Raw genomic sequence first — 12,474 nt, forward strand, 5'->3', positions numbered from 1 at the left:
CGTTATTCTGCAAAACCCTTATAATTTTGTCATTTGAATTTCTAACTAGTAGCTCCTCACAATTATTTCAATGTTCTCTGCTTCCACAGTTTGATTTCTCATTCTTACCCTTGCTTCCATTATCCTTTTTCACTATAAATTAACTTCACTCAGATTATGCACTCGTACGAGAAAGTAAGAGGGAATAAGAATCTCTTCAGTACATTCCTACATGGAGGTCTCAGGCTGTAGACACATCTACATATAAATAAGCAGGGCTGGACGTAATTGAGTAGGTGGGAAACAGGTAGAGCTTTGACTTATCTCCATACTTGCTGGCCTGCTTAATCACTGTTGTAATGCAGAACAGGAAGATCTGAAGGTCTGTTTTCATCTTCTCTGGGGAACGTTCTCTGGAGTAACTTGTGCCTTTCATAAGAGTAGGAAATATTTAGATAAATATTTTTCATCCCAAATTACCTGTTATTGGAGTCTAGTATAGGCCAGCAGTTAATAACTGTCCCCTGGGAGCAAGAAGGAAACAGGCAAGAAATTGTGACTCAGAGGTGTGTATCTGAGTCACAAGGCCTTTCTGGGATGGCACAGTTTACGCGTCACCTCCTCCTCAGAGCTATGCCTAAAGTTAGAAACTGACCATATTATGCTAATCCTTTGTTTTCTCTAAACAGAAACATGAGTGGTGTAAACATGCTTTGATCTAATCTCGTGATTTTTTCAGCTGTCCTGCAGTTTTTAGAACTATTATCCTTCAGAGTTTGTTTGCAGCCTTGAACATGACCAACCCAAGCAAAAGGGTGTGGGGTCTGCTCCTTAGTCAGCCCCTGAGGTAATGTAAGGCGCAGCCAAACAGCCTGGTTCCCTCTCAAAATTTTGCCTTGAAAAGCCTCAGATGCGCCATCCAATTAAAAACAATTATCTGGTTTTTTTTAAAAAGGGAACATTACAACAGATAGACCTTTGCCTTGGCTGTGAAGAAAAACTAAAAGAAACAAAGAGAGAGAGACTCTGGATCCAATCACAGCAAAAACCCTGCTTGAGAAGGTTGCTTTGAAGAATGGCTTGAACCCTGATTTTTGAGAAATCAAGTAGCTCTGCAACAGTCTGAATTTGGAGTGGAGGAGGGGAGAGTCTGCTGGGAAACATTATTGACAAATGTAGACCCAGGTTAATGTTTTTATGCTATTGGTTTGCATTATCACATGTTTCAACCTCAGTCATGTTTCCTGTTAACTAGGAATCCTGGTTTACAGTAAACCTGCCAAATTGTGGTACAGTGCAACTTTGAGTAGAGGATCTAGAATTTCTATGAGTATCCACTGTCTTGGGCTGCACATCAGAGGCGAATGACTCAAGCAGGCTTTGGGTGCATCTGTTGTCAACCTGCGACAGGAATATAGGCCATACCCAAAAAGCTACCGCAAGGCAGACTCTTTGCTGGAAGCAAGCATATAACAAGGTGACTGAATCCTGGGGACCCCAAATATGCATGCAGTCATGTCAGTTATGAAATTCCAAAACTGCACTTAAAAATAACTATATTAACATTTTAGTCTTTTTTAAAACAAAAGTATGGCTGATTGTAGATACATTTTGCAATAAAATTCATACTGTGTGGCTAAACAGTTAAATATTAGCATACTAGTCTGGGGGTGCCATGGTAGTTCTATGAAATGGCTATTTAAAACCCGATCCTGGTGGTGTGTGCATGAACCTTCCCCAGAACTGTGTTAAAGAAGAGTGAGAGCTGTTCTTATTTAAAAATGGATGCACACAGGTCATCAGGAAATTAGGAACATCTCCATCTTGTCTCACTTTCTCTAATACCTCCATCCCCTACTTCAAAGTAGACAGGTTACAAAGTGGTTGTCAAATGAAAGGTGAACCAGTTGTTAAATTAGTTAGTTACCTAAGATTTTGAACACCTGGGTTCAGTTCCCTGCCATGATCTAGACTTCCTGTGTTATCTTGGGCATGATTCTGTTTTGTTCTTTATCTGTGAAATGGAAATAATAGCATTTCCCCACCTCCTCGTGGTGGTGTGAGGGAAATACATTAAAGACAGGAAGGTGCTTAAGTACAGTGATATGAGTGCCTAAATTTTGTCTAGTTTAACAGCCTTTACCACCAGATGAAATCCTAAAATGATCCCCTCAGTGCCAGTTGAATTAGCTTTATGGCCTTTCTGTGCCAAAACTTGGTAAAAAGAGGCTGCACCAAACTGGCTTCCTATAAAGTAGTAACTATATGCTGTTACAAGTACTTTACATATGAAAGGACAGTTAAAGCACATTCAAATTCAGTTTTATGTGAATCTTAAATATTTTTTCAAAGAGTGAAAATACTTCATGTATTTCTAATTGTTTGATTGTATAAATCACTCTTTACAAACACCCATCATCCAAAAGATTTCAAAAGTGAAATACAAATGAAAGACAGCCGAACACACTTATTCCATGGTCCATGCAGTGTAATCCCAATGCAAGTCTATTTAGTAAAAAAAAACCACCAAGCTTTTATTGTGCACACATAGAATAATAGACAGCTTTTTAGACCTTTGGCGGTGACGACCATGGAATGTTTTCAATTGTTATTGAGGGATGACTAACACAGTTTTATATGAGTAAAGGAGATACTCAGTCAAGGACAGGAAAATAGGAAAGTGTGTTCTGTTCTTGTCTGATAGTACAGCTGTTCCTATGTTCATTATCCAAAGATAACTTCTATTGTCTCTGCAAAGTAAAAATATTTTATTTAAACCTTTTCACCCCAAGCTCCCTCTTCTCTGAACCTATAGTTCTGTTCGCTAGCATTAATCACTTACTCAGCAATGATCCTAGGAAGCCCACTCCCTGTTTATCTGAACATTTTGAATGTTCCTGAAACATCTGGGATAAATCAGGGACAGAAAATAACTGATAGTTTTAAAATATGTTTTGTTTAAATTATTATAACAAGGCCAAAATTTGCATCATCTTAAATTACTAGCAAAATTGCATGCAGTATTTATTGTGTTGTTAGGCCTGGTTAATCTATAAGGTCCTCTACATATCTGTACAGGCAAGGTACACTATTACAGCATGTACTAACTAAAGAGAAAACAAATTTATTTCCCCGTAGAAGCAAATATTAAAAGTAAAAATGTACTTTACATTCAATTTCCATTTTACAATATTGGTTAGGTTCTGCTGTTGTTGCTGTTGGGTTTTTTTGGTATATCTAAGCTGTTCCAGTATAATGTAGGGTGAATGTACACAGTTATACTATGAAAGTCATCTTGTGGCCACTCTCATTCTAGTAAAGCACTCTCATTTTTCAGTTAAGCGTATAGTTCTTCAAAAGGGGCTTATGCAGTGGTGCAAGGAGAGCAGTTGGTGTGCTAATAAGATACTTATAGCCAGCGCTTCTTATTGGAAAGACAAAGGATGAGCAGAATGTGGGACCACCAGCAGCGCCTCCAGCCCAGGTGTGCTGTCTGCAGCCCTATCCCATTTTTCCATGCTGCTGTATTTCCTGAGTCCTGCCTGGGGTCTGTACAGCAGCCCCACAGGAGGCCAGAACTGAGGGCAGTATAGCTGCTGATATAGGCCTGCCTGGAGGCCCATGTTTCACTCCTTTAAACTGCTGCAGTGAAAGGAGCAAAACATGGGGTTGCTGGGCATAGCTATATTGCCCTCAGGGCCATCCTCCAGCAGGGCTGTCCTATGGATCCAAGACAGGACTCGGGAGATGCGGCTGTGTGGGAGGGCTGGGAGCCTTACAGTTGCACCAGAGGAGATGCTAGCATGGGCTGCTCTGTGGTCCCACATTCCGCAATTTTTGTGACTGCAGTTCAGGAGAGTGTTGGGGCTTAGAAGTCTCCAGTGGAGCAGAAGGAGAACCACCTTCCTACCCTCTGCTGCCCCCATAACATGGGATGGATACTAGGAGTGTGGGGGAAGCGGGGAGTACAGGGTTCTGGGCAGGTCAGGGATGAGCCACGTGGGAAGCTTGCATGCAGGCATGCGCGCACACACAGAGCTAGTGCAGACTACCTATAAGAAATTAATTCTACTTGTGCCACAGGGTTTAAGTTAAACTTATTCAAAAACAAAATGTCATTTTAATGAAAGTGTCAACACACAGAATTAAACCAATATTGCTATACTGATTTAATTATCACTGTTAACTGGCAAAACATTTCAGTGTAGTCAAGACTGTGAGTTGGAGATCTAAAATCGCTGAATCCAGGTTCACTGAATTTTCAGGTCCTCACTGCTACAGTGCTTGTGCTTCAAACGTTGAAGTAGAATATTTACTTTGTTTAAAACAACGGTTTTCACTGGAAATTTTTCAGTGGAAACATTTGTATTACTTTTACATTTTATGAAAGCTTATATTTACATTAATTTGGATCAACATTTAAATAAAGTATGCAGTGTTACTTCAGTGCCTGGTATGCAGTATGACACTAAGTGCTGCTATGTACATATTTATGTCTCTCCAGGCTGTTAAATAAATAGCATTAAAATATAGGAACCTGCATGCTTCAGGACCTATACAAACCCTGACTAATGTTGATTAGCTAGAAACTTTTCACGATGCCTCTAAGTGTCTGTTACAGGTTTCTTGCATCTAGTGCTGGCCTCTGGAGGAGACAGATATCAGTAAAGGTGGACCATTGACATTAACTTGCATGCTGATTCCTATGCTGTTAACAATGTAGTTTTATTTATAATAATAAATATGAGCTTATTTTTCCTGTAGTGTTAAGTGAATGCTGAGTTATACAATAGGAAAACTGTTCCAAACAATGAAGTATCTTTCCCACCCCACTTCCCAGGTGTAGTCTAAAGACCTAAGAATATACTGTGTGGATGATCCAAATCATGCATTGTGAAACAGCTGGAAAGCTTCACAAAATAGTTCTGGTTATTACTAACTTTGGAAAAGCCTCATTTTTATAAAAATATGTAGCCAAACATTCTTGCTGGACTAAAAATATTCTTTCAGCTGTAATACTAAGTAATTCACTCCTGCATGAGGATTCTTCGAGTTTCTAAGAGCAGAACATAATGATAACCACTCTGGCACAGAGAAGTCAAGATTTACCACACTTCTACAGGAGGGTTAAGAGTTAATGATTTCTCAATGATCCAGTATGTGTAGAAATTGTTCATGGTGCTTCATGTTAAGCAGCTTAAACTGATACAAATGGGGTGGTTTAACATTTTCATGCCTTAATGTAAGTTTCATCATATTTCAGTATTTTTAAAGGTTATAACCCCTAGTAAACCAGAGAGGGACATGAGGTTTAACAAGAAGTTGAAAGCCTGCTTTACACACACACACACGTTTTTCTAAGGGTGCCAGTACTCTGAGTTGCACCAGAATTAGGGAGAGGCTAACAACCAGGCCTGGCCTGTGTCTGACACATTCTATTCTGCACGTTCATATTTTCCAGTTTTGGTGTTAATTTCAGAACCAGGGCAAATATTTTTGCAAACAGGAAAAGGACTGAGCAACGCTGCGAGGAAGGGGGGTTGAAAGAAAAAGCCCGCTGTTGGGACTGAACCAGCCAGGGCATTGGCCTAAAGATTGTTTTGAGAGTGGAAAGGAAAACTTGAACCCAACGGTGCCTTGCTGAGCTTGCCGCTAGGAATGCACTGCTTGAGCACGGGCACCGGCGACGCCTGAGAAGCGCCCCCAGCAGCACAGCCGCAGGGAGCACAACCTGGGGCCAGTTAGCCTGGCTGTCCCGCAGCTGGGCTCCGCCGGGGGAGGGGCAGGTCAGTTTCAAGTCCTGGATCGGTTGTTTTTCCCCAGACTAGCGCCCCCTGGAGCCGAGCGGGAGCTTGCGGGCCGGGCGCCCAGAGGCAACTGGGCAGAGCAGCCAGGGCAGGAGGAAGAAAAGAAAAGTGAAAGTCTCCAGTTCAGGAGCCCTGGGCGCCGGGAAGGGAGCGGAGCGGGGCCAGGCTGGGGGCAGAGGAACCGGATCGGGCGGCCGGGGCAGGGGAGGAGGCGGCGGCGTGGATGGCGGAGATGGGACTAAGGGAGGGAAGGGGCGAGGAGCCCGAGCCGGAAAGGGGCTGGGTTGGGAGCGGCTCCCCTCTCCCCGCCCCCCGCAGCTTCTGGAGGGAGCGGCCCCCGCTCGGCCCGGCCGCCCCTGCTGGGGGTATCAGAGCCAGGCTCAGCGGGGCGGGCGGCGGCAGCTCCCTGCACAGGCGGCGGCCGGGGCGTGCGCTGGCTGGGATCAGCTGGCGGCCAGGGGGAGGCTCCCGCCGAGCGGGGAGGGAGGAGGCAGCCGCCGGCCGCGCCAGCGCAGGCGGGAGGCGAGCGGGCTCGCAGGGGTCTGCCGCGCGCCCGGCGTGAGAAGCGGGGCGGGGGACGCCCGGGGGCTCCTTCTCCAGGCGCGGCCGCCTCCCAGCGGAGAGGCAGAGCCTGGGGCAGCTCCCCGGCATGGGCTCCCGGCGGCTGCCCTGGCTGCGGCGCGCGGGCCGGCGGCGAGGGATGCTCTGAGCCCGGCTCGGCTGCGGCCCCCCTCGTGCTTTGGGGGCTGGAGGAGGAGCGGGGGGGTCAGCGCCCTTCCCCCACCCCGCAGGCAGAGGCTGCTGAAGGCGGGATGCGCCGGGCTCCCTGTGCCTCGCCCGCGGCGGAAAGCCCCTGAGGCTGCCCGCGCCCGGCGCCCCTCTCGCCCCAGCCTTGGCCGGAGTGAATGGCCCCCGCTGGGTGCGTGCTGCATCGCTGGCTCGGCCGGGGGACCATGCTGGCCGGGGGGGTGCTGGTCGGCTTCTCCGTGCTCAGCCTCCTCACCTACGGCTACCTGTCCTGGGACTCCCCCGGGGCGGGCCTGGGGGAGAGCCAGGGCGCAGGGGCCGAGCTTGGAGAGAGGCCGGAGGCCAGCGCCCCCTCCTCTCAGCCCCACATCGTGTTCATCCTAGCTGACGACCAGGGCTTCCGAGATGTGGGGTACCACGGCTCGGAGATCAGGACGCCCACGCTGGACCGGCTGGCCGAGGAGGGGGTTAAGCTGGAGAATTACTACGTCCAGCCCATGTGCACGCCTTCCAGGAGCCAGTTCATCACCGGCAAGTAAGTTCGCTCTCACTTCTCAGCTCCTGAAACTGGCCGCCGTAACCTGCTCTGGCTTCCAACCAGCGCCAGCTCTCTAGCCATGTGCTCCCTGGCTGCCAGCTGGGCTTGTCTGGTATGGGGGAACGGCGGGGAAAGCCTGGTGGTTCGCTTGGAAGTTTGATCCGTTTTTTCCCTTGGACAAAATAGACTTTTCCAGCTTCCTTTTATAATGGAATAAAGACCTGTACTCTGTAATCTTCTCAGCCAGTAAGCCCTCAGCTGAATTCCCCACTTAATGTTGCAGGAATGGATTTTCCTTTATATCCCCGTAAATGCTCGCTGTAACTTAATCCATGGTGCCTTTATATATTCAGTGATCATTTAGGTCAGTTGTGTAACTTCCTCAGGGCAGACTGAGTACAGACGGTGACTTAAAGTCAAATTCCTCCTTGGTGAAGTAGAATGAATGTTCCAAGTTGTTTCCATACATTCTAGCCTGCAAGTTGTTGCTTTTCTCACAGTGGAACTCCCCTTGAGTGAACATCTTTCTGTGGGGTTAGGGGAGGGTTCTGTGGAAGCAGAGCTACACACAACAAGGTGTTGTGGCAGCATCTCTCTCCTTACAATGTAACTGCACTTTGCAAACAGTTGAAAACTTAATCTATGATGCCACCAGAAAAGCTGCCACTCGCTAAAGTGGGGTTAAAGCTGTCCGACTTGCACTATGTGGTAATTGTAAACAATCTGTTAGGTAATTAGTTATATTGATTAATGTGGTAGTGATCCAGATGGTGCAACTGGAAATAAGCAACGAAACGCCCATTGAATCCCGGATTGGATACATGCAAGTGGCCTAATGTCTTTCATGGTCATGTGGAAAAACTTGATTTAATTTCTGTTCCCAATTTTGTATTCCCCAAACTTACTGGAGCAGGGAGGAGTCCTGCAATGAAACTCACCCTCAAGAGTTCTCAAACTGTGAACCATATCACCATATCCTAAATAGACCATGTGTCTTACAGATATCTGCCCCCCACTCTAGCTCACAATGGCTACGTCTACACGTGAAGCCTACATCGAAGTAGCCTATTTCGATGTGGCGATATCGAAATAGGCTATTTCGATGAATAACGTCTACGCATCCTCCAGGGCTGGCAACGTCGATGTTCAACATCGACGTTGCACAGCACCACATCGAAACAGGCGCAGCGAGGGAACGTCTACATGCCACAGTAGCACACATCGAAATAAGGGTGCCAGGCACAGCTGCAGACAGGGTCACAGGGCAGACTCAACAGCCAGCCGCTCCCTTAAAGGGCCCCTCCCAGACACACTTGCACTAAACAGCACAAGATACACAGAGCCGACAACGAGTTGCAGACCCTGTGCATGCAGCATGAATCCCCTGCTGCAGCAGCAGCAGCCAGAAGCCCTGGGCTAAGGGCTGCTGCACACGGTGACCATAGAGCCCCGCACGGGCTGGAGAGACAGCGTCTCTCAACCCCCCAGCTGATGGCTGCCATGGAGGACCCCACAATTTCGACGTTGTGGGACGCGAATCGTCTACACGGTCCCTACTTCGACGTTGAACGTCGAAGTAGGGCGCTATTCCGATCCCCTCATGAGGTTAGCGACTTCGACGTCTCGCTGCCTAACGTCGAAGTTAACTTCGAAATAGCGCCCGACGCGTGTAGCCGCGACGGGTGCTATTTCGAAGTTAGTGCCACTACTTCGAAGTAGCGTGCACGTGTAGACACAGCTAATGACATGTAACATCCTGGCATAAGGTGGTAGCTTGTCAAGAAAAGTAATACTGGGTTGATCTTTAATAGGCCTTTGCTGTTACTGTAGCAGCTGGAAGGAAGGAGCAGATCCAGCACCATGTGACCAGCCAGTTCTATAGACCACCAGCAAAAGTCTTCTGCAGATCACAGTTGGGAAATCGCTGCTATAAGGGGAGAACTTATGCTATACAACAGTGACTCATCTGGTCATTTAAAGAATGGCATTGTTGGGTTCCAAAGAAATCAGGGCACTGCGCAAGCTTTTTCTGAAATTTTGTGGAAGTTTGAGAAGGAGAAATTGGCATGCCATCAAGACCAAAGGAAAAAAAAAATCTAAGGAGAGAGAGAGGAAATTTAGTTTATTTTAACCTTAATTTGAAATATCTAATATGCTAATTTTACTATATTAATTTATAAAAGAGAAAATAAAAATGGGCACATTTTAGGGAATCCTACTTTTTAAATCAAGTTTCAAGGAGAGTGGGATCCTGAGAATCTGCCTGTTTTATTTTTGGAACCATTTATTTACTTACAGTCTGCTGGACTAATGCCACACTTTTTTTTCTTTCCATTTTACTTTCAGAGCAAGAAAGGGAGGAGAAAAAGATGGCTTTACACAAATGTGACATAGGGGACCAAAGTGGTTAAGAGAGGCTAGGTCTGGGCAAGATACTAGCAGCGTAGAACCAGAAGAATATTGTGATCTCTCTTCTGTTTAAAAATGAGTGCCGCAGGTGATATCTTATGATGCTGTCTGCTTAGAGGTAAAATAAGAATAAATAAGGACCATGACTGCAATATATGAGTGAAAAAAAAATCCACCAGTAAAAACTGCTGTCATAATTAAGTCCTTTGAAGTTCTCTTAGGCGTCTACTTTCCCTTTGAATTCTGTGCATAATATCCCTTGAAGCTAATAACTCAAAGTGAGGTTGAAACCCTGAGCCAATGGTTTTAATGCCAGGTGATCTGCTCCCACAGTAGTTGCACTGGGCCCAGAGGAGGGGCATAAGGCAGTCAGCTTCCAGGAAGCAGGTCTACAAAAATCTGCAGTTGCTCCTGCAGAACCAGGATTGCAACAAATGACTAGCAGGAGGCAGGGAACAGGGAGAATCTTAGAATCATGAAGTTTTCTCTGACCTGTACAACTCTACACTTCAGCCCTGGCTGGGAATAATCTGATTCCTTACACAGTTTCCATTGCTAATTTAGAAAATATTGTCTGTCAGTTTGGAATTTCTAAAGCTCCCTAACTACTCTTGCTTTGCTGTTTGAGGTACTGTTGAGTTGGACAGTAGCTCGTTTATGTTTGAGGCATTGTTAAGTGGTTATAACTTTGCAACAACTAAGTTGGGGTGATGGTTTCATCATTGGTATAAGACTGAACACAGAAGATAGACAACGTTAGGTCCTGTATAGCTAACATTAGTTTTCTGGTGTTAGGTGATATGGTGCTTGCATTTTTACTTTGTCCATGCAAGTACTATGGAAGAATACGCAAGTCAAAATCCAAAGTTGGCAGGGCCTGACTAAATTCATTCTAGGACACTTAAGGAACTAGTTGAAATATTTCAGGTCCATTAGCAATTATCTTTGAGAATTCATGGCCAGAGGAGGTCCTAGAGGACTGGAGAAAGGAAAATATAGTAGCTAATCTTTTAAAAAGGGAACAAAAAGCACTTGGGGGATAATGGGCTAGTCAACATAGCTGTGACACTGAAAATTCAATGGACCAAATGATTACATAATTGGTTTGTAAACATATAGAGCGTAACACAATTATAAATAATAGGCAGCATGGGTTTTGTCAAGAATAAATCCTGTCAAATCAAAGTAATTTCCTCCTTATGACAGGATGATTTGCCTAATGAATAGGGGGGAAGAAGTAGATGTGATGTTTACTGATTTTTTAGTAAGACATTTGATGCAGATCCATATGGCATTGTCATAAGCAAATTGTGGATGTGTGATGTAGATGTAATTACTATAAGGTGCACACACAAGGCCTTAATTAAAGAGTAATTATGGTTCATTAACAACTGGAGAAAGTGTCCAGTGGAGTCATGCAGGGATGAATCCTGGGTCTGGTATTGCTCAATATTTTCAGTAATGGCTAGAGTAATGTGTGTGGTACAAGAATTAGGTTGGGAACTTGAGGCTCACAGCCCCTGACTTAAGCCCCCATACCTCAAGTTCCTGACCAAATTCCTGCACCACACACAGTTTGACCTGATGCTCACAATCAGGGAGGAATCAGTGGGAAAGTAGAGGTGGGTGGCAGTCTGGACTGCAGTGATCACAAGGTGGTAGATTTCAAGATCCTGAGGAAAGAAAGGAGAGTGGCAAAATATATACCCTAGACTTCAGAAAAACAGACTGGCTGCCTCAGAGAACTGATTGCAGAAGTCAGGGTTGATATATGTGAGGAGGGGCTCAGAGTAGAGGGTTGGGATGTGAGCTGAAGAGGCGGGGGGGCATCAAGTCATTCTGCCCCACCCCCCCACACAGAGACAGAGAGAGAGAGAGAGCGCGAGCGCCCCTACTCAGCTGGGGCTGCCTTCTATCTTCCTCAGGCAGCTGCAGCTCCCAGTTCCACTGCCAATAGCAAGTCCCCCTGATTCAAGTGGTGGTCTGTGGTAGGGAATCAGAGGGGAAAAGCAGTGAATGTGGGGAGGAGAAGAGAAGAGTGTATGGGGGCACAGCTGCAAAAAAAAAAGGCAAGTTGAGAGGCAGGGATAGTGAAAGGGCTTTGAGGGGAAGAGATGGGGTGCAGGGGTGGTGCTTCATGGGGAGGGGTGAAAGGTGGAGCAGCAGAAGTTCCAGCACTCCTCTAGAGTGTCTGATTTCTAAACAACACCAAGTTGACAACTCTAGCAAAGCAATGAGGAAAGGCACAATATTCAAAGTTAGTAGGGCTAGGGAAGGGGTGATGAGCAGAATGTGATATGCAGTCATATTTTTCAGGCACCAGTTTTTAATTTTATTTATAAGAACACTTTCTGGTAGCTTCAGGCCCAAATCTTGAAACCCAAAAGTGGCAGCATGGTATGGGATGCAAAATCTGTACCTAGTTTTAGGTCAAATGTTTATTGTCCCAAATGTATGAAAGTAAAGAGTTGAATGAAGGAGCATGCATGGTCAAAAGTAAATTATACTTCAGGAATCTTCTAACTGCCAAGAAATGTGTTGCTAATAACACTTGTAAGGAATTTTTTGAATGTGTTATTTTATCTGACTGTTTCTCAAACCTGGCAAATTCATTTTGGGGGGAAAAAAAGGAAAGATCTTGTGTGACCAAGGAGTCAGCCTACGAAGTGCATAGTGGATAATAATTATGAGATCTATAAAGACTTGCCTATGCACTTCAAAGTTTATTAATTCAATTCTCAGCATCCCTAGCCCATGTCTACTTCATACTTGTTCAATGAGTACTTCTGACGTTAATAGCAAACCAATGAAGGAATAAACAGTGGTCGGCTCTCGTGATCAAAGCTCTGGTGTTTGAATGCATCTTTTCTAAAAAAGACTCTTTGAAGTGAAACAACACTCAGGTAACTCAGTTGGGTTTTCTGTGGGAAAAATGGCTTGCATAGGAGGATGTTTATCTAGATGCAGAGTGATAAATACCTGTATTGTATCATC

At 45.4% G+C, this 12,474-nt stretch overlaps 1 protein-coding gene across 1 annotated transcript in view; it reads left to right on the forward strand.

Moving 5' to 3' along the window:
* The first annotated feature begins 6,054 nt into the window (after positions 1-6,054).
* The window catches only part of ARSJ (arylsulfatase family member J), a 54,791-nt gene continuing 48,371 nt past the window's right edge, over positions 6,055-12,474 (forward strand). Inside the window, exon 1 of the mRNA XM_074991964.1 lies at positions 6,055-7,068. Coding sequence (XP_074848065.1) covers positions 6,692-7,068 — 377 coding nt within the window. The 5' untranslated portion in view covers positions 6,055-6,691. The remainder of the gene's footprint in view (positions 7,069-12,474) is intronic.

Source organism: Carettochelys insculpta, chromosome 4 (assembly GCF_033958435.1).
Source record: "Carettochelys insculpta isolate YL-2023 chromosome 4, ASM3395843v1, whole genome shotgun sequence".
In the NCBI taxonomy this organism is placed as follows: domain Eukaryota; kingdom Metazoa; phylum Chordata; order Testudines; family Carettochelyidae; genus Carettochelys; species Carettochelys insculpta.